The sequence below is a fragment of the Pseudozyma hubeiensis genome (assembly GCF_000403515.1).
Source record: "Pseudozyma hubeiensis SY62 DNA, scaffold: PHS69, whole genome shotgun sequence".
NCBI lineage: Eukaryota > Fungi > Basidiomycota > Ustilaginomycetes > Ustilaginales > Ustilaginaceae > Pseudozyma > Pseudozyma hubeiensis.
Window position 1 is genome coordinate 361,480 of NW_012133851.1, and position 21,458 is coordinate 382,937.

Sequence of the window (21,458 nt, forward strand, 5' to 3'; positions counted from 1 at the left end):
TTACAATCACACTGTTGTACATCAGCCATCACCCGTAAATCGACCTCTCGACCTGTCTAAACGGCCTCCTCTTTCCCCTCCCCAGCTTCCTGCTCACCCTACTCGCCACTCCACCAATCCACCTCGCCACCACTGCCACGCCGAAAACTTCAAACGCCATCCCCACCACCGCCTGCGCCATCACCACCCCAAAGATCACCCAACTGAAGCTCGCTGGCATGTCCACAAACCCAAACAGCCCGAAGAACGGTCCTCCCGTCAAGAACAAAAAGTAAAACGCAAACACCGCCAGCACCACCAGTGCCGTCGCCAAAATCCAGTTGTACCACAGCAGCTGTCGGTGTGGTGGACCTAGACTGAACGCAAACCCTGCGATGATGTAGGTGAACACCGAGGTGCGGAAGAGAGCCGTGTTGTCCATGTCGTTGAGTGTGAGGTCTTCCGGGTCGAATTCGGGTGGTTGATACCACGACTTGCTGTGCAGCACGAGGTAGATGATCGTCTGAGCAATGTAGCCGAACGCTGCTTGAGCGAGCATCGAGATGATGGGTTTGGCGCTCGAGAGGCGCATTTCCGGTACTACTTTCCAGAGCTTTTTCGCGGGCTTCGAGTTGGCCAATCCTACGGCAACGGGAAGAATGCAGAAGATGTCGATGAAGAGATACTCTGCGTTGTCCAACGACGTGGCTTTCCCATAGAGCAAAAGTACGGTAAAGTACTCGGAGAGGGAATACACCGACATGAAGAGGAACATGGCGAATGAGACCGTGAGCGTGGAACGACCTTCTCGAATCAGGTGGATGATGGCGGAGATGTCTTTGATCTTGGACGTGAACGGTGCCGCGACAGAGGCTTCTGCTTCTGACAGCGAAAGACCCACGTCGGCGGATTTGAGGGCTCCGCAATCGTTCGCGCCATCACCGGTCATTGCGACGACGTAGCCGAGGGTTTGCAGCCGTTCAACAAGCTCCTGCTTTTGCTCCGGTGAGAATCGACCGAAAACTTTGCAATGCACCAGAACTCGCGAGATCGTCTCGGGTGAGCACGTCTCGAGGAGCGTGCGAAGAATCTCTCCCGAAACTGCAAGTTCGACGTCCTTGAGCGGAGCGGTAGGCGAATCGAGCGTGTACGCATCCAACTTGCGCGACGCATCGTCGACGCTGACCCACTCAATCGCGCCTTTCTCCTTCGATTCAATCCTCGGACTGAAAACTTCAGCTTGAGCGGAGAGTATACCGCACTCTTTCGCCACTGAAACGGCCGTCAGAACGGAATCTCCTGTGCACATCTTGATGGGCAACTGTGCGTCATCCCTGATCGTAGCGATGGACGCCGTGGTGGCTGCTTTGAGTTTATTTTCGAAGATGATCAGACCCAAGAATTCGAGCTCGGATTCGACGTGGGTGCGGGTGAGCTGCTGCGCGCCATTCCATCCCAGTGCGTCGACAGCTTTTCCGGCAACGGCGAGCACGCGGAATCCAGCGCGCGTGCAACGATCGAGCACAGCGTGGTAGTCGCTAGGTAGGGAGGAGGAGGAACACAACGAAGAAATGGATTCGGCGGCACCTTTGCAGTAGATTTGAGCAGATCGCGACTGATGACGCTTGACGACAACGCTCATCCGGCGGAGCGAGGCGGTGAACTCGAACGTCCGGATGACGGCGAGCGACGGATGAGAATCGTGCGAGTGGATAATGGGGACCCGGGCGAGGGTGCCGTCCTTTGTCGTGGGTTGACGTGGATCAGCCTCAGCAGCTGACTCTTTGATGAGATGGATAGGTGCGAGTGACGAATCGTCCTCGAGCTTTCGCTCGGTCCACTCGAGCATCTTCACTTCCAGAGGTTCACCGATGGGCTCTCCATCCAGCAAGTTCAAATCGTGCGCTGTAGCCATTGCCTCGAGCAGGCTGAGCTCACCCTCAGCTCCGCACCGCTCTGGTCGCTGAACGAGGTCTGTGAAGTTGCCATCCTTGACCATGCGAACACCCATGACGTCCAATCCCTCCTCGGTCAATGTGCCCGTCTTGTCAAACACGAACATGTTGACCATGCCCGCCACGTTGATCCTCTGCGGACTAAGACAGAAGATCTGACCTCGCTTAAGCCTTGCGATCGAAAAGGTGATGCAGATTGACAAAGTCGCCGGTAGTGCAGGAGGAACGGCGATGGTGAGCACGTCGAGCGATCGAAGCGCAATCTCATCGCTGCTGACGCCGATGATCTTGAAGTAGATGATTGTTGCAACCATTCCAATGATGGCGATGATGAAGAGGTTGCCGATGAACATAAAAGCATCGCGGTAGAATTTGTGACTAATGGGTCGTGGGAAGAGCATCTGGCGGACGAGAGAGCCTTTGGCAGTCGAAAATCCAGTTCGAATCACGAGGGCTCGGGTGGCTCGGGTGTCGTTGCTGCCTGGTCGTACTCGGACGAGTTTAGTGCCAGAGTAGAGGATATGTTTGTCGAGTCGAGAGAGATCTTTCCCAGCGGCCAGGACGGTGGCGAGATCGTCTTTGGAGATGGGAGCCTTAACAACGGGGACCGACTCGCCGGTCATCATGGACTCGTTGACGATGCAGTCGCCTTCCAACAGCACCATGTCGCAAGGCAGCGTTTCGACGAGCCGGTGACCGTAGTTGGGCGCGTCCTTGTCGGTATCGTAGATAGCACCGAGATCGACAATGTCACCTGGAACGAGCGCTTCGCTGTTGAGCACCTCGTAGCTGGAACCAGCAATGGCAAGTCTCGAGTTGGGGAGTTGCTTCTCCTCATCATCGTCCGTGTCTCCAGCAGGGCTCTTCTCGTCGATAGGGGAGGGAGTATCTGCTGGAGAGGATCTCAAGGCAGAGACATGGCAGCTGAAGCGGCTCATCTTTTTGAGCTTTTCAATGGCGGCTTTCGTGGTGACAGTAGTGGCAACGATACCGATGACGGAAACGACGGCGATTACGATGGCGTAGGGCACATATTCGTCGTTGCACCAGAGGATGATCGAGTAAATTTGGAAGATGTAGAATGGGTGGAGGACTTCCTCGATGAGAAGATCAAAGACCGACTTGCCCTTGACGACGACCTGGTTATGGCCGAAGAGGGCCTGCCTGTCTCGAATATCTTGAGCGGCAAGACCTGTGGAAGCGAGGCTGTGATCGGGAGCAACGATGTCTGAACCGAGGGTCGAGCTCCACGAGGGATCGTGCCACGAAGCGAGGAGGTAGAATCTGCCGGACAAGGGGTGGAGGAGCAAGGTGGTTGCTCTGTACTCGAGGACGTCGACGTAGCTGAGTGACTGCGGGTCATTTGTGTGTTGGATTGTAGACGAGACAGAACCGTTGACTGCAGCGGCAGCCTCTTGTGGAGATCGATACGGCTCTCTCAGTGTGGATGGAAACACCTGGCGGAAGGGAATAGGCGAAGGGAAGGTGACCCGCTTGAGAGGTAGGATGTCGACCTCGCCATGCTTGCTCTTGATGCGGATGAGTTTGTTCTTATTGTTGGCGGCTTTGTTCTGTTTAAGAGTGGAAGGAGTCGTGTTGAATCGGACCCAGAATTTGTTGTTGGTCCAGTTGTCTGCAATGAACAAAATGCCAGCAGTTATGATGCAAAGCAAGTACCAGAGGGTCATGAGGAAGAGCTGTCGGCGGTAGAAGCGGAGGTGAAGCTGAATGTCCTCGTCTGCCAAGTAGATGGACTGACGAGTCTCCTGATGTTTGGAGGTCGAGGCATCGTCGTCGTGGGAGGCAGTGATGGAAATGCGCGAATCGCGCTTGGCTTGTTGAGCCAGCTCCTGCAACTCGGGTCGTGGAGGGAGGTGATGATCTGGAAGCTCGTCAATGGAACCGTTATCTGTGATGGTAGCAGGAGCGGTGTCCTTGGATGAGCGTGATGGTTGGTGGTCGGCCTCCAGCTCGTTCTGCTTTGAAAAATTCGTTTCGTGAACAGGTTCGAGAAGGACGAACGCCGCGAGAGGAGCCTTGATGGCGCCATCGGGAGGGCAAGGTTCGAGCGGGCTGGTGTTGGACATGATTGCTGCCCTTGCGTGGTGAGGATAGGAGGCGTAGCGTAGGTGATCGTGGTGTTGGTGACAGTGACCAAGTCGAAGCAACCACGAATCGTTCGGACCAAAGTCGTGCGAGCAGACACTCAAATTCTCATTGTTCGGCAAATTGGCGAATTCTGGCTTTTTATGCTTCCCCTGCACTGTACTGCATCTGCTGCTTATCGTAAAACCCGCGACGGCATCCCAAGTGCTTCCATCGTATTCAAGCCTAAAAGTTTTCTTTTTGGTGTCCCTACTCAACGGGGTTTCCGAGGTATTTTTGCCCCGTTCCCGTTGGTTCGAGAAGCCACGCTCGCAAGTTTGACAGAAGCCGCCCTCTCGAAAGATTTCATTTTAGCCGACGCTCCGATAAGCGCGCCCGAATTTCATTTGAAAATAAGGGTCGGCCTCGGTCTAACAAACACACAATCGATCGGAAAGCCCAGCTAGGGTCGCCGATCTTTTGCATTCGGATGATCAAGGAGATGGAGGCCTCACCGATGGAACGCGGAGTTCTGCGGATCAGGGCGACACTGAACGTGGAGGATGCGGGGAAGAAGTCGCCGCCGCACTTGCATGGCGGAGCCTCCGAAGGTCTTGGCGCTTTGGAAAGCTGGGAAGGCCAAAGCTTGGCATTGGGCGCAGTTGCTAAAGAGTGTGCGCCGTCGCGTTGCAGCCGGGACATTTCCCAAGCACAGCGACGATGTCCGGCCACGCGACGAAATGAGGCGTCGATTATGCACTCTGCAGGCACGCGAAAGAAGACGGTCAACATGACAGCCAAGCCTTGGCGAACAAGTACAGAGTAATCGGAGCACAGCATTCCAGCCGAGGCTAGGCACAGCAGCTAGCTACTGCGCACCGTCACACTGGATGCGCTCTTGCAAGCATACGTGTGCAGTCCCGCTTGCAAGTAACACGGAAAGAAAGTGACCGTCACGCTCAGCTTTGATGTTGGCGCGCCACGATCGCCATCTCTTTGCTGACTGCCAGCGAGTCGTGTCGGAGAGCAGAACGAGAAGCGAGGATCGAGCAAGGCGCGATAAGGCGCACTGTGAGTTCCCGCCTTGTGCAAGACATATTGCTTTTCGGATCGACATGACCCAGCTGAGCTGGAAATGCTCACGAGGACAATTGCGAACCCAGACAGGGGTGGGCAGAAACGCAGGTAGCCGCTGGACGACTGTCTGCTCTGCATTGTCCGGATTTGCGCCTCCGACAGTCTGTCTCTTGAAGGGCCAAGATGTGAAGCGGCTCAGGAACACGCCAGCTCACCACAACAAGACTTGCCCTCGTTGTCATCACCAGCGCGTAGTCATTTGCCAATGCTTTCAATGACGTCCATGTAGAGACACGGACGATCCCAGCGTAGATTATTGGTCCTAAGAAACGCAGCAGCTGCGTCCCAGATTGCTTGCGAGATGCTGCACGAGGGAAGAACTCAACAGTAGCCACGATGCGAGGCGGGAGTGTCCGCTGCGATCTGACGGGCGGCTGTCATGCGAGGGAGAGTGCATGCAGCTTCGGAACCACAGCAGTCGCAAGTCCAGCCGACCATTAGTGCCCCTCTCTCTCTCTTTCTCTCTCTGAACTAGCTCCGAATGAGCTAGGCGCACATGAATACACTCCGCAGTCACACGACTTTCCAATTGCAAATGGCTTGAAGGGCCCCGAGTGTGACAAAAGGCGAGGCACAGCACAAGCCGATGACCAAGATGAGCTATTTTCGACCGTCTAAAATTGTTTACTCGGGTTTGCCGCGCAATCACAAGCCGTCATTTTCATGCAGGCCTGCATCTGCATCTTGCGCCCTCACGGCCACTTATCACACTTCTGCTTGTCTGTTGGTTCCCGTCGCTCGCCTGCATCGGCCAACCCGCTTACCCGCTTGTCTCAGCTGGTTGCGCTTCCTCTTTGCGTCTGCCAGTCGGCTCCCCCCCGCCATCCCTTGGCGTCGTCGGTGACTCTTTCTCGCCTCCCTGTCACTGTCGCTCTGTCCCGGTCCACACCGCCTCGCTCCGGACAGCGCTGCTCTCCATTGCCTCTCTGTATAGCCCATCGCATCCTTTCCGTTGAACCATCATCACTACCCATCTTCCACCGACACAACTTACTCATCACGCCCACACAACCTTCCATAGCAAAGCGATTGACACTTTCCCTCGATCCTCATCTAGTGCGCACCATGCATGCAACCGAAAGGAGTCGCAACTCCACCTGTTCCACAGACAATGGATCCTCCCACTCACACGACCACGCTCGCCTCACGCACGTAGTCTCGAACCTCTCCATCGTGTCCGACTCTCCCAAGCACAAGCAGGTCGAGTCCGGCGTCTCTGTCTCCACGTCCGATGCAAACCACGACTTCGCCACCCAGTCCTTCTCGCAAATGCAGCCGCAGCTCGCTCCAACGTCCTCCTCGTCCCCATCTTGCGACAAGCAGCTTTCCGCGGCAGCAACTGTGCATCTCAACACGCTCTTGACCACGGGCCAGCGCAAGTCATGGAAATTCGCTCCCAATGACACCATCGACGTGGTCCGATCACATATCTGGAACAAATGGCCTGCATCCTGGCCCCAGCCAAGACCAGAATCGGCCGCTTACCTCAGGCTGCTCCACCTCGGTCACATTCTCGATGATCCCAAGCTCACGCTCGCATCACGAGGCTGCAAGCCTGGCGCCACCACCGTAGTGCACATCATCATTCGATCCATTCCTCCACCATCAGAGCCGGTCAAAGTCGAGCAGGAAGCGCCCGTCAAGACCGCACAGCCAGCACGACCGCCTTCGCGCAATCACCAGCAGGAGGACACGCCCGGTTGCAGCTGCGTCATCTGCTGAACAGCACAAGCATTCGTCATCAATCGCTTTTTTTCGCTTCTCTGGATTTCGCCACGTTCGTCGTATTCGCAAGCATTCCCTCTCGGCTCTCCCGCTGTGGTCACGGTCAAGCTCACTTCTCGCACGTCTCGTCAGCATCGCCTTCTTGTCATCCTGTCAAGGTTTTCATATCCGTACTCCCTGTTCGATGTAAGCACTCGGCTTCGCTTTGGCACCTCGTCGACGCACTTCGGTCCCTTGCAAATCCAGCAAATTCCGATTCCTCCCCTCTGTATTAGTATCGGACAGCCTCATCTCTCGTCGTAATCGTGTAATCCATCGTCACAAGTCTGTTGCACAGTCAATGGTACGAGTTTAAGATCATGCAACGATGCGGTTTGATCATCAGAGAGTCATGCTGAGCAATGTGAGCCTACTCGAGCTCGCCATAGTCTTCGTCCTCCTCCTCCTCTTCATCCTCCTCTGCCTCCTCGATGACGAGACCATCGTCATCTTCCTCGTCTTCGTCATCCTCATCGTCGTCATCGCCGTCGAGCAAACCCTCGAGATCGGCAAGATCCAACCCTTTCTCCTGGGCATCCGTGAGGGCGCGTTCCAAGGCCTTGAGTTCGGCGTCCTCCGCTTCTACGTCCACCTCGCTTTCTTCCTCCTCCTCCTCATCATCATCCTCGTCGGCGCTGTCGAGGACGTCTACCTCGTCTTCTTGTTCTTGTTGTTCGGCGTTGTCGTGGGTGGATGGAGCGATGCCTACGGCGGTCAAGCAGGTGAGTCGTGTACCTTTGGTGTCGAAGTGAGCGTTGCTTTCGACAGAGACGATGGAGGAAGCGTATTCGGAGCGAGTGCGTGGTGTGGAAGAGAGGGAGGTGATGATGGAGGAGAGATCGAAGGTTCGGATCAGTCCGTCGGAGGAGATGGTGATGGCGACGTAGGATGTGGTGCTTTGCCCGCCGCGGGGGAGGAGGACGGGGAGGACGATGACGGATCGAACGCGATTCTTGTGCCCTACCAATCGACCTACTTCCACGAGCGGTGTGAGGTCTTCTTCATCCTCTTCATCGTCGCTGTCCTCATCATCTTCCTCCGCAACCTTGGCATCCTTGGACTCTTCAACGACACTAGCGTCAAGATCAAACACCTTGACAATCCCGTCCTCCAAACCAGCAAAGAACAGCTCCCTCTCCCTACCCTCTCCATCCTTGACTCGGAAGAAACACACATCGCCGATGCGTTTCTTCTCCTCCACCTCGGCCAACTTGCTCATATCCGTACCAAAGATCATCGCCTGCCTGTACGCCAGCACCACAAACCTCTTGCCTGTGGTATCCCAACGAACGAGGTCGGCTTCGATTCCGATACGTGTACTCGCCGCTGCTTGACCACGCATGAGATCCCACATTCGGATGGTACGGTCGGACCCGACGCTGAGTGCCAGTCTCCCCGTCGGGTGGGGTGCAGCGCTGTTGATGCGGCCGATGTGACCTTTGAGCGTTCGCAGCAACGCCCAGTCGCGGGTGCGGTAGAGGTTGATGTTGGAATCAGCAGAGGTGGTGAGCAGGTAGGTTCGGGAGGCAAAGGTGAGCGAAGTGATGGTGCCTTCGTGACCCGTCAGTTGGCCTACCTCTCGACGTTTGCGCAGGTCCCACACTTTGACGATCTCGTCGGTTCCGCCTGTAGCGAGCCACTTCGAATCGGATCCGGCGGTTGCCACCGTTCGGATGGAGGAGATGTGTGCGGGGAAGGTGAAGATCGGTTTGAGAGTGATGTCGAAGGCGGTGGATGAAGATGCGCCGGAAGAGGCTTCGACGGATGCTTCCAGACCGTACAGAAGACGCTCGTACGATCCGGCTACGATTCGGAAGGTAGAAGTGGGTGTGGGAGGTTTGATGAGGATGGCCGGTGGTTGCGCTGCTGTTTTTGATGGTGCTTTGCCTTTTTGCTGCTTCTTCAACGCCTGCTTCTCGGCAGCTTCCTCAGCTCGTCGTGCAGCGTTCGCCGCCTCCTTCTCCTTCAGCGCAGCCGCTTTCTTGGCCTGAATGAACTCGTGCTTAGTTTTGGGTTTAGGGTCATCTTTGGATCGTGTAAGTTGTGGCTGGGTAGGCTTCTTTGGTTGCGAAGCTGCTTCTTGATCCGAACGTTGCTTCTTGGCGGATTTGCGATAGACGGTGGCGCCCGGTCCGCTGCCGTTGCGGTGCGAGCTGCTAGAGCCGTCGTTGCTGGATCTGGATCGCTTCGGAGTCGGCATCTTGTATCTAAATGATGCTTTTGAAAGGGATGCAGTAGGTGGACGGATCGCACGGTGAAGAGGAGCAAGAAGAATGACTTTGCGAAGGCTCCTTTTGGTGGAAAATTTCCATTTCGTCCAACTTTTTTTTTCGGAATTCGGGCGGCGGCTTGGCATTTGCAACTCTAACACACTCCATTGTATATTCTTGACCGACTCGTCCCCCTGTCCGGCAGTCTGGGTCGATCCTAACCAGCTGTGAGGAGGCAGAGGTGCACGAGCTGTCCCATTGCATGGTGACGCTGATCTGGTCTGCGAAGCGATCGTAGGTCCGGTCTGAATGCTCACGGTTCGGATCAATGGCAGCATCGAAAACTTCTGATATGAACGAGGACAACAACACAAAAGTGAGCGCAGAAAAAGCGGCACTAAAAAGAAGTCGAGAAAACACCGTAGCACGGCTCGAGTGCCTCCTCACGTGGCTCACTGCGGCTCAACGCAGGCCAGCCACATCGGCTCAGAGCCGACAGATACAGTGTAGATGGCTGAGACCGTCCGTTGCTTCAGGTCGATCAAAGAGCTTTTGGCTTACGCTTACACTGCATTGCGGGACTGTCAGATGCAATGGAAAGGCCCCCTTTTTGCAGCGCTTGCATATGCACATGCGCGTCTGGCGGTGAGCTTGCTGCTTCGCTTGTGCGTGTGTATGTTTTGGATTGTTTTTGTCTCAATTAGCCATTCAAAGCTGCACCCTGGAGCTTCTTTTTCTTCTTGGAAGACTTGCAAAGCAACAACAACACTTTTTGAACCCCCTTTTTTGCCAATATACAAAATAAGCGTATCAATTCAAAGCAGGGCAACGAGCGAGGGTGGATTGGTATCAGATGCACACACGCATGTCGTGCGCTCGCTTGCATCTGCGCTGCTTCGGTGCTTTGCTGTGCTGTCGATCTCGTGTGCGCCAAGCGACGGCGGCAATTTGCCCCGTCGTGTCGGTACACGGTAGCTTGCGTCTGACTCAACCAACTTGCAAGGTCGCTGTGTTGTTATAACGCACCTCTGCTTAGGTAGCCATGCTTCGAGGCGGCGGCGGCAGCAGCAGCAGCAACAGCAACAGCAGCAACGCACGATGTTCGTGCCCTTCTCTTGGCTCGGATTCGACGTCGATTCCAGCCAGTTCAGATAACCGTATCGTTATTGGTAAATCTTCTGAAGGGCCAAACTTGTCCGGTTATCTTCAGCGATTGGATCGTGAATGACTGTTGTGTCAGAAAGGGAGCATGATGTGCGCCACAATAGCCTTGACGGCGTTTGAATGGATGTGTGCGCTACCTGCTTCGTCTGTGCTGAGCCTTCCGAGCGTCGAGAGCGCTCCTGACAAACACACTCTGGAACGCCGAGCAGAAAGCTCCTCCGTCTCCTTGCTCTTGGCACATGCGACTATCCCTCAGAGCAAATTCCCATTCGGACCCTTTTCCCATATCGACTCGCCATCACCATCATCGCCGGGTCCGACACTCAAATCTTCCTTTCTTCCGTTCAACGATTCATCCTTCCCGCCATCCTTGCATTGCCCCTCGATCTCTCTCTGTGCGCTGCGCCAGCGACCATCCCCGATACCGCTCGCTCACCTTCCTTAGATTCGGTCTCGTCGCCTCCTTTCCTCGCCGTCTCGCATAGCCGTGTCCTTTGCTCGTCGCTTCATTCATTCATTCAGTCACAGTCTTTTCTCGTTCGCCCACATCGCAACGTTTCTCATACTTGTCTCGCACCTTCTTCCTCCACTGCGGATCGCTCGACTCTCTACTTCATCTGGACCTCCGGCGCTGCTCCATCTCTTCTCTCGGGACCCCTCCGCATGCTCACCACATCGGAAGCTCCGAGCTGCAGCAGTAGATCGGACCTCTTAGGACAGCGGGTCACCCGATCAGAAACTGGCTCTCGCACAGCGCGACTCGATGCGAGCCACGACAATCGGTCACCGCGCCCCCGTGTAGACCGACGACCCATCTTCGCTTGGTCACTAGCACGCTTCAGCTGTCGCTGCCGCTGCTGAGCGCCCGACCCTCTGACTCGGCATGTCGACCTCAATGCAGACGCAAACGCAGCCCAGCGGCTTGCCGCGTCCAGTCATCGAGACTTACGATCTTGCAAGCTCCTCTTCCTCCCGATTCAGAAGCTCGTATCGCAACGAGGACGATCTATTCGACACGCTCTTTCCGCAGCCACCTCCTCGATCTCGCATTCAGGCAGCACGTCTGGCACGCCCCTCGCTGCCCTTGCTGAGACCATCCGCGCAACCCGATTCCGCAGATTCGTCGCGCTCCACCACACAGCCGCTGTCGGCCTCAAACTCGATCGGGTCCGTCAACTCGCTGTCCTCCTACCCGTCGTCCACCTCATCCCTCTCACTGCTCAACAGCCTGCAGCCGTACAAGCAGACCTCCATCGACAGCTCAATAGACTACTACAGCCCTGCCGTCAGCGACGTCAACAGCGCAGAGACGGATCCCAGCATTTCAAGTGGGCGGACCCACTCGCAGTCCTCCGACTTGGACGTTCACGATCAAGCTGGCCCCTTTACTCCCATCACGCCCGGCGATCCCCCGCAGGCGTGGAGGCCCAAGGAGCTCAATCTCGTTCGCAGGCGTCAAGTCACAGCTCCAGCCGAGACCACGCTGCCGCCTCATGCCGCATCCGCCATTAGCGGTGATCGAAATGCGCTCCTCATCGGACTCGGACTCGGCGGTCTTGATGATGTTACCTCTGCACCACCGTCAGCAACCTTTTCCACCGCTTCTAAGTTGCCAGCCGACAAGCTCACACAGCCCTCACATCCCAGAGGCTTCTTGCTCCCTAGATCGCCTCAGCTCGGCTCCACTGCCGCCTTCAGCCACGACTCTGCTGCTCCGCAGGGTCCAAAGCAACTTCTTCTCGTCTCTTCTGGCGGTCCACCAGCCGTACGGCGCTTTCCCGGTCGCAGACCCAGCGAGCATCTGCACGAAGCTTTCGTGTCCACTGTGCCTGCTCCACCGTCTGAATCCTCGTCCTCCCGCTGCAACACGCCTCAGATGCGTTCCGCCATCCCCGTCTTGCCAAGTGGGCCGGCCTTTGTTGCGGGTCGACCTATCTCCCCCGACCCCTCGACGCTGGCGTACACCGACAGACATGCTGGGCTATCAGCGCAAGAGTTCCTGGCGCAGATTGCATCGACACCGCAGTACCAGGCAAGCGAACTTTTCGAGGCAGCAGCCTTCAGTCCTGCTTCCGCTTCGCTCGCCTCTCCACCTCAACCAGAGCAAGAACTCGCACTGGAACACCACGACAATCGAAATGCTGCCGATGGCATGTCAGACAGCACGCCCACCTTGACAGCCACTCCAGGATCCTCGGTGCTCACTGCCAAAGCGCCTGGCTTTTCGGGGACGCAGCGGTCCAGGGCAACTTCTCTGAGCAGGCGCAAGGCTCCACCGTCTCCGCTCGTTCTCACCTCTTCGCCAGCTACCAGTAACTCGGACACGCTACCCGGTTCGGCAGATGGCCGGCGTCGGCGCTCGCTCACAGCAACCATCGCTCCCAGATCTCCCCTCTCTGCGCCGCATTCCGCCCATCTCGCCGGATCTTCGTCTCCGTCCGCCTCGAACGACCAGGAGAGAGACAGTGCGTCATGCTATGCTGAGCCCCTTCGCACGGCCTATTACGATTTCGATACGGAGGAAGACTCGGACCAGGACCGGTCATTGTCTCGACCTGCCATCAGATCTTGCGACGAGTCGGCCGCGAGCGTGCCACCGTCGGCCGGCACAACCAGCTCCCGTCGCAGAGCATCTGGCTCAGCTGCATCGCCACCACTCGCGCCAGGCGCAATGCCTGACCGCAACATACCCGACTCGCCTTACTCTACCCTCAGCAGCCGAGTCACCTCGCTCAGAAGCGATGCACTACAGCGTCAAAGCTCTGCATCCGGTTCGGCAGCCGCATTCGAGTTTGACGATCTCGAGACCGAATCGGCCGGCGATGGTCTCTGTCTCCAGACAATGATGGGTTTTCTTCAACGGCAAGACTCACAGGGACCTGCCGATTTCTCGCGCACAGAAGACGACGCTGCGGAGCTATCGCAAGAAGGACTTGGCACGGCGACCCCAGCCGACTCGGTCGCCAAGCAAGCCGCAATCTCGCGCTCCACGCAAGCGCCCTCGCCGCGCGCGGCAATGTCGCTGATCCAGGAACAGGCCATCCTCGCGGAGACGCCTCCACCAGCCAGTGCGATCCAAGATATTCCGACTTTCAACCTGGCCATCTTCGGTCCGAGTCAGTCCAACGAAACAAAGCAAATGCCTGCATTTCCAGCGTCCGGCATCGTCGCACCGCAGATCGCCAAAGAAGTTCCGGTCGTCCGCCCTCGCAAGCAGAGCATCGTACCGGCTCCGCCTTCCTTTGCCATCCACGATGCGTCGCGACGCGAGACGCAATCGCAAGAGCCGGTACAGCTCCTCCCCGCCATCTCCAACAGCATCGACGTCCGTCCCGTTGCTATGGCTCGCGCCAACAGCAACGAGCTAGGCAACAGCCGCTGGAGCTCAGGCTCCGAATCTGACGGCCAGTCAGCCTTGTCGACTCGGGCAGGTCGCAAATCGCTTTCTAAGGGAAGAAAAAGCTTCTCTGCCAGCCGCAAAAACAGCGTGGCAAATGCCAACGAGCTCGTCAATGGCCCAAGCAACACCAGGGAAGTCGCAGGTGAGGTCGGAAAGATGCCTCTGAGGCGGTCAAGCAAGGCTCGTCTCTCGGCTCAGGAAGAAACCACAGCACAGACACTGTCAGCACCATCGAAGCCTTCCTCCTCCACCGTATCAAAGCGTCTGCGATTGAACGGCCTTGCTTCTCTGCGAAAGAAGAGCTTTTCGAATCTGAGCGGCCAATCGGCATCGCCTTCCACGCCCTCAAGCTCGCGAACGCCTCACTCTGCCGCCCCGTCTCCGTTTGGGCAAGCGGAGTTTCCTTTTCCGCCATCGGCTCCAACTCAGATCATCAGCGCGCCAATGCCTCCCGTCGTGTCCAGTCGAGCAACGAACGACGCTGGACGCAACAACCTCTCCATCAAGACGGCCTTCGCGTCCGCGTTCCCGACTTCAGCTCAGGCTTCACACCAATCGCCTTGGACACCAGTCCCAGCGCCTGGCTCTTCGTTGTCCAGCCACTCATCTGGACCTCTAACAACGCAGCAGATCCTAGCTCAAGCTCGCAGCAACGTCTGGCCGGAAAATTACATCGGCACCGGAGTCAGCTCAGCCGGCATGTCATCACCTTACCTCGCTGCGTCGAATGATACCTTCAACTGCAACTTTGCGCCTTCGAGACTCGCTCCTATCCCGCCTGATTCAGCTCCTGCCTCACGTGCGGGCTGGTCATCGGCCCCCGTCACACCACCGATGCCTCAAAGCTCGAGGTGGCCGGTATATGCTTCGCCGGAGAAGTCGCTGCCGTCCACGCCTTCGGCTGAGGATGCGCCAATGGCGCGGACTCGTTCGCACACGACCGAGATCGCTCAGCCCAAGAATCTGCGTCACATTAGAAAGTCGTCGTCCAATACGACTCTGGGCAGGATGCGCCGGGAAACTCCGTCCGATGTCTTCAAGCCGAGCGAAGCAAAGGCGACGGCTGTCCACGATGCAGACCGTACGGCGTCTTCCTCGCATCCAGACTTGTCTGTTGTGCACGAGGAGAAGCTGCCGACCGTGTGCGAACCCGAAACGCAGGGCATAGCGGCTGTCCATGAGGGCGAAGCTTCGATGAACGTCGACAAGCTCGCAGCCTTAAATCCTGTCCTAGTGGACCGGAGGCAGGCCAAGCTTAAGAAGGCTCTCCGCATCCGTAAGCAGAACGATCGCTTTCCGCGACGCACTTCGTGGACCGAGTACGGCCTGCAATGGGTCGCAGAGCAAGGCGCCATGGCGTTCGATACATTGGCCTCCGAGGGTTTGCCCTCTACAGCCATCCTGGCCGCATCTGGCGGTCCTTCCAGCCAATCACGCCGTATTATGAATACTGAAAGCAGGGGCGGAGGGGGAGGAGGAGGCGATGATTCGGACGCAAGCGATACGGATGACTACGGGTCTAGCGACGGTGGCGGCGGCGGTGACAGTGGAGGCTTCGGAGGCTCGGGAGGCGCCGGTGGCGGCAAACATCCAGGTGCGGGACGTGACGATGTGAACGATTCGGATCACGACGACGAAGACGAGAATGAGCACGAGGAAGAGCCCGAAGAAGACCAATTCGCAAACGCCATGACCGACGACGATTCGGAAGACGACTACGGTCGCGTGGAGCCTCCAGCAGCCTCTCGTTCCAATCGAAGCGGTCTTCAACCTGCGGTTCCCGCCCGAAACGCCTCGATGCCGCCTTCAGCCGCGCAAACTGACAACGCCACAGATTCTGACTCTTCGGATGACCGACCTTTGGGCCAGCTCGTGGGCGATCCCAAAGCCCTTCAGAAGGCGTTGCGAGCACAAGAGCGCAGGCGTCATTTTGACATGGCGGCCCAAGCCCTCGAAGGGAAAGGCGGCTCGAGCGCAACTGCATCCGCAAGTGGTCATGCTCGTCAGATTCCACGACCTCAAGGCCGTAGTCAAGCCAATGATGCGGCAATCAGCCCAAACGAGCTAGCTCAGAAGCTCAACAAGGTCCAAGTGCGTCGCGAGCGCGCGCTTGCGCAGGATCCCTCGTTGGTGCAGCGGTCGCAAACGGTTGCGCGCCCGGATGTCGGACGCTCTGCAGCCGCCGTGTCTAGATCCAAGTCGGTACGAACAGCTCCCGCCGAGCGACACGTGCATCCAGGCATGCGTGCGAGGACACCATCGGAAGCTGCGCTGCGTGTCAAGGCTGCAGCCCAGGCCATGCCGCAGGGACCATCACCCATCAGCCCCATGGGTGCAGGCGGCGCCAAGATGCCAGAGCTCCCGCCTCATGCCATCGCAACCGTCGTCGCAGCCCAAAAGGCAATGGCACACGCACAAGCCAATCCAACACCTGCCGCCCTGGCTCAGGCACAAGCATTGGCGACAAGTGCCACCGCTGCTCTGAACGCGGCTACGGCCCAAGTCAAGAGGGGAGGAGCATCGCCCATTTCTCCCAACTTCAGTCAGGGCGAGTCAGTCGGACATGCCGCCACCTCTCCTCATCTGCCAGACAATGCCGAGATGCCTGGCGCCAGGTACCGCGCGGATTCTCGAGGCCACGCTGTGCCGGTCGCGTCTTCAGGCGGCACGATTGCTGGTGCGCCTGCCGTGGCGTCCGCTCACCAGCCAGGTATGCTTCAACGCCTCCAGTCGCGATCCGTTTCGCGCAACCAGGCACCGCTGACCATCAACACGGCTGCAGCGCCGCCGATGCCCGACTTGGCAAGACCCAGTACTGCATCGAAGGACTCGCCAGCATCGAACTCACCACACAGCGTTCACACTGCCACGTTTGCGGCGCTATCGCAAGCCGCGATGCATCACGGACGCCCGTCGACCGAGTCTTCGAGCGCGCACGGCGATGGTCAGATGGCGCGTGGTCCTGCGGCGACGTCAGCCTCTGCGCTTTCCGCCAACGAGAGCAACGCCGGTCTTGGCATTACGCCGGCTGAGGCCAGACAACCGCACAAGGTGTTCATCCTTTCGAGACAGCGCTTCACTGTGGTCGAGGTGCCGGTGTCCGCGCGGGCCAGAGATCTCGCTCTCGAGGTGATTGAACGCGAGCGACTGCCTATGGACGATAGCAAGGGTGGCTGGGTGGTCTTTGACTGCTCAGCTCAGTTGGGCATCGAGCGTCCTCTGCGCGAGTACGAGATGGTCACAGAGGTGATGAATGTGCGCGCGCATCCAAAAACCGACTACTTTCTCATCAAGCGCACCGAGCTGTCCTCGTACCTGTCGATCCGCTCCGTACCGTCGAGTTCGCCGGCACTCGCCGGCTGGGTCTACGTGCAGGATCGCAAGAAGAAGTGGAACAAACGCTGGCTCGAACTGCGCGACCATGCGCTCTACCATGCCAAGAACGAGAAGGGCAAGGACGAGGTGTCGATCTGTCAGATCTCGACATTCGACGTATACCTGGTCGACAGCTCGGCAATCAAGATGCCCAAGGCCAATGGATTCGCGCTGCGATCTCAGGATCCCATCACCATGTTTGAGAAGCCAGAGCAGGACTACATGCACTACTTTTGCCTGACGGATCCGGCGGCGCATCGCGATTGGGTGCGTGCCATCCTCAACGTACGCACATACATCTTGAAACAGGAGAAGGCGGTGCTCTTCCAGATCGAGTCTCCATTAAGCAGCCAAGATGCTGCCGTGGCGAGCGGAGGACTTTCGAGGAAGAACACTTCACGCCGCGCTAACGGTCGGGCGGGAGCCGTCGCCGCCGACACGAGCGTCAGCAGCTCTGCTGCGCCAGCACAACCAGCGCCGCTGATTGACAGCAGCGCCTTTGCGGGACCTTTCGCCAAGGGAAGCCTGCTGGCCGACAAGGCTATCAGCGACGCTAAAGAGGCGCTTCGAGGGCACGCCGGTGTTTCGCCCCCCACAGGAGCTTTGCACGAGATGAGCCTGGTGGATCGCAATGCGCTGCGTGCGAACGAAAAACGTCGCCGCGACGAGGCGATCGAGCGTCAGCGTAGGATGAGGGCCGATGGACAGCCTCTGATCGATCTTGCGCGAAGGTAGCGAGCTATGCTGTCGAGCTGCAAACGTCGGAAACGTTCAGAGATATCGTTCCCCCCATCCGGACTCGGGTTGTATGTTCTCACTGAACACACGTCACCATCTGAAATGTATTTTTAAGGCAAGGATACCTGTCCTCACATCACAATGTGTTTGTGCTAATGGTGTTGAGAATTCGCTCACAATGCTTGCTCGACATCTTAGGTCAACGACATCGCTGGTGACGGCGAAGAGCCATGAAGTGAGCGACTGCACGTCGATAAATGCGATGCCGGCCGGCAAATTCTAAATCTGAATTTGAGGCTGAGTCAAGTTTGGCTGAGGTATGCAGCCAGCCAGTTGAATGTGGAGCACGGCCCGCGAGCTGGTTGTGCATTTCTCAAGCCTTCCTGTCGATGTGGCATCTTTCCATCTCACCATCGCCACTCCGAAATCCACCACAGCAGCCCCAACTTGCTTCGCTGCCGTAGTTCCGACCTGAACCTATGGATCGCGTGCTGTTTTGAACCTCGATCAGGCCCTCAGAGGCTAGGAATAAAAGGAGCTTTGCTGTTTGAGTGAATCCACCTCACCGACCGGCGGAAACGAAACTGGCCCGAGCTTAGAGACTGCACGTTCATCACTTCGTTTCAAGGCCGACGAATCAGTAAAGCGATATGTCGGGTAACGACCATGGCTCGAGCTCTCGCCCTCGTCTGACGGTCAGGCTGCGACCCAACTCGAACGCGGCGAGCAATGGCTCCAACACTCCGACCTCCGCCGCAGCTTCCCGAGCGCAAAGCTCTCGCAGCACGCCTGCGCCGAACTGCGATTACGACGACGACGAAGACGACGATGGAGAGCAGGCATTTGCCATGGATGACGGCTTTGTTTCCGAGGATTCGGGTGACGACTACGGCAGCAGCAGCAAGGGAAAAGGCAAGGCCAAGGCGTCGAACAAAGGGAAAAGCATTGATGCTACACGAGCAGCACCCGCCAATGCGATCGCTCGACAGCATCCTTTGTCAGGTGCTGCGCCTCGCTTCAATGGTCCAGCCATGGACGAAGACGACGAGCAGGCACGCTACGAATCCGGAGAACTGCGCTTCCACACGCGCGACTTTACGAAGATGCCACTAAAGCTGGACCATTCAAGCAGACCCCTCTGGATCTCGCCCGATGATGGTCATATCATCCTAGAAGGCTTCAGCCCACTCGCCGAGCAGGCACAAGACTTTCTGATCGCCATCGCCGAGCCAGTCAGCCGACCAGCCTACATTCACGAATACAAGCTTACACCTTACTCGCTCTACGCCGCAGTCTCCGTCGGACTGCAACCCAACGATATCATCGAGGTGCTCAATCGCCTCTCCAAGGTGCCCGTGCCCGATGCCGTGCTCGACTTCATTCGCGAATACACGGCAAGTTTCGGAAAGATCAAACTCGTGCTCAAGCAGAACAAGTACTTTGTCGAGAGCGCACATCCCGAAATCCTCCAGACACTCCTCCAAGATAGCATCATCGGCGCAGCGCGAGTGCGGGAAGATCCAAATGCCGCCAAGTCTGGACGAATGGAGGTGCTCGGCAAGACGCAAGCACCCACTCGTGGTGATCTTGTGATTCCAGGTACCGAAAGCGCAGCAAGAAAGGCGCGACAGGCTGCTGCTGCTGCCGCTGGTCAGAAGCCCGGTGCCGTGAACGCATCAGGCGCAGGCGCCTCTGGTCCTCCGCCCGAGAATGCAGAGGCTGCACGCAGAGAGGACGAGGCAGATCTCTTTTCGGCGATCATCGGCGTCGACGAGGCGGACGAGCTGGACGAGGACGACACGGTGCACAGCTTCGAAATCACCGAAGAGTACATCGAGCAGGTCAAGAAGCGCTGCAACGAGATCGGCTACCCCATGCTAGAAGAGTACGACTTCCGCAACGATCAGCTGAATGCCGACCTTGAGATCGACCTCAAACCCATCACACATATCAGACCCTACCAAGAGAAGAGTCTAGCCAAGATGTTCGGTAATGGTCGTGCCAGGAGCGGCATCATCGTGCTGCCGTGCGGTGCTGGAAAGACGCTCGTCGGCATCACCGCTGCCTGCACCATCAAGAAGAGCTGTCTGGTGCTATGCACCAGCAGTGTCAGTGTCATGCAATGGCGACAGCAATTCCTGCAGTGGAGCAACATCCAGGACAACCAGATCAGCGTGTTCACCGCCGATCAGAAGGAGAAGTTCTCGGGCGCATCCGGTATCGTCGTATCGACCTACTCGATGGTGGCCAACACGGGCAAGCGTTCTCACACGTCGCAGAAGATGATGAACTTCCTCGAGAGTCGAGAGTGGGGATTCATCCTGCTGGATGAGGTGCACGTGGTACCTGCGAGCATGTTCCGACGAGTCTTGACCAAGATCAAAGCGCACTCGAAGCTCGGTTTGACCGCGACGCTGGTGCGTGAGGACGAAAAGATCGACGAGCTCAACTTCCTCGTGGGACCCAAGCTCTACGAGGCCAATTGGATGGATCTGGCTGCCAAGGGTCACATCGCCACGGTGCAGTGTGCCGAGGTGTGGTGTCCCATGACGCCGGAGTTCTACCGCGAATATCTGCGCGAGAAGAGCCGCAAGAAGATGCTTCTCTACTGCATGAACCCAAACAAGTTCCAGGCGTGCCAGTTCCTCATCGACTATCACGAGAATCGAGGAGACAAGATCATTGTGTTTTCGGACAATGTCTTTGCTCTGGTGGCGTATGCTCACAAACTCAAGAAACCTTTTATTCACGGCGGCACGGCGCATCTGGAGCGGATGCGTATCTTGCAGAACTTCCAACACAATCCGTTGGTCAACACCATCTTCCTGTCGAAGGTGGGCGATACGTCGATCGATCTGCCCGAGGCGACGTGTTTGATCCAGATCTCGTCGCACTTTGGCTCGCGAAGGCAGGAAGCGCAGAGGCTGGGACGCATCTTGCGAGCCAAGAGGAGGAACGACGAGGGGTTCAATGCGTTCTTCTACAGTCTCGTCAGCAAGGACACTGCCGAGATGTTCTACTCGACCAAACGACAGCAGTTTTTGATCGATCAGGGGTACGCTTTCAGGGTGATAACGCATCTGGTGGGGATGCAGGATATGCCCGGGTTGGTGTACAAGAGTCAGGCGGAGCAGATCGAGTTGTTGCAGAGCGTGTTGATTGCGAACGAGTCGGATGCGGATTTGGGATCGGATCTGCCTGGAGGGGGTGGTGGTGGCGGCGGATTCGGAGGCGGTGGAGGAGGTGGAAGAGGTGGAGGTGGTGGCGGAGGTGGCGGAGGTGGAGGAGGAGGAGGACCGTCGATGGGTGGTGGATCGGCTGGAAAGGCAGCGAGGACGACGGGCTCGTTGAACGCGCTGAGTGGTGCACAGCACATGTCGTACATCGAGCGGAATAGGTCGGTGAACAAATCGTTGAACAGGGAGCAGGGGGGTAGACACAAGATGTTCCAGAAACGCGCGGATAAGGCCAAGCGCAAGAACATGGATGATGATTAGCAGCGCCGTAATGTCAGAAGCAGCTGTTGGGGATTCGAGAAGGTGTGTGAGGTGCGCTGATGGCGAGGGGTATAGATTGAACATTTGAGTGGAGTATTGTACAGTGATTTTCGCTGGTGTGGGGTTAGGAAGGGGTATCCGATGAGAGAGGGTT

General features: G+C 57.3%; 6 protein-coding genes across 6 annotated transcripts; 4 read left to right on the forward strand and 2 right to left on the reverse strand.

Annotated features, from left to right (window-relative positions):
• Positions 1 to 28: 28 nt before the first annotated feature.
• PHSY_007364 (hypothetical protein) lies at positions 29 to 5,981 on the reverse strand (the record flags this gene model as incomplete). The annotated part of the gene is made up of 3 exons (XM_012337958.1): positions 29 to 3,843; positions 4,535 to 4,780; positions 5,921 to 5,981. 3 exons carry the CDS (start codon positions 5,979 to 5,981, stop codon positions 29 to 31), a joined length of 4,122 nt encoding a protein of 1,373 aa, XP_012193348.1.
• Positions 5,982 to 6,221: 240 nt separating this feature from the next.
• On the forward strand, positions 6,222 to 6,878 carry PHSY_007365 (hypothetical protein; the record flags this gene model as incomplete). Its single annotated transcript, XM_012337959.1, has 1 exon — positions 6,222 to 6,878. One exon carries the CDS (start codon positions 6,222 to 6,224, stop codon positions 6,876 to 6,878), a length of 657 nt encoding a protein of 218 aa, XP_012193349.1.
• A 412-nt stretch (positions 6,879 to 7,290) lies between these two features.
• Positions 7,291 to 9,468, reverse strand: PHSY_007366 (hypothetical protein; the record flags this gene model as incomplete). Its single annotated transcript, XM_012337960.1, has 1 exon — positions 7,291 to 9,468. The coding sequence occupies one exon, from the start codon at positions 9,466 to 9,468 to the stop codon at positions 7,291 to 7,293; it is 2,178 nt and encodes a 725-aa protein (XP_012193350.1).
• Positions 9,469 to 10,172: 704 nt separating this feature from the next.
• Positions 10,173 to 11,009, forward strand: PHSY_007367 (ABC multidrug transporter; the record flags this gene model as incomplete). The annotated part of the gene is made up of 2 exons (XM_012337961.1): positions 10,173 to 10,299; positions 10,780 to 11,009. The coding sequence occupies 2 exons, from the start codon at positions 10,173 to 10,175 to the stop codon at positions 11,007 to 11,009; spliced, it is 357 nt and encodes a 118-aa protein (XP_012193351.1).
• Positions 11,010 to 11,177: 168 nt separating this feature from the next.
• PHSY_007368 (hypothetical protein) lies at positions 11,178 to 18,090 on the forward strand (the record flags this gene model as incomplete). Its single annotated transcript, XM_012337962.1, has 2 exons — positions 11,178 to 17,800; positions 18,006 to 18,090. 2 exons carry the CDS (start codon positions 11,178 to 11,180, stop codon positions 18,088 to 18,090), a joined length of 6,708 nt encoding a protein of 2,235 aa, XP_012193352.1.
• Positions 18,091 to 18,457: 367 nt separating this feature from the next.
• PHSY_007369 (hypothetical protein) lies at positions 18,458 to 21,304 on the forward strand (the record flags this gene model as incomplete). Its single annotated transcript, XM_012337963.1, has 1 exon — positions 18,458 to 21,304. The coding sequence occupies one exon, from the start codon at positions 18,458 to 18,460 to the stop codon at positions 21,302 to 21,304; it is 2,847 nt and encodes a 948-aa protein (XP_012193353.1).
• Positions 21,305 to 21,458: the final 154 nt, after the last annotated feature.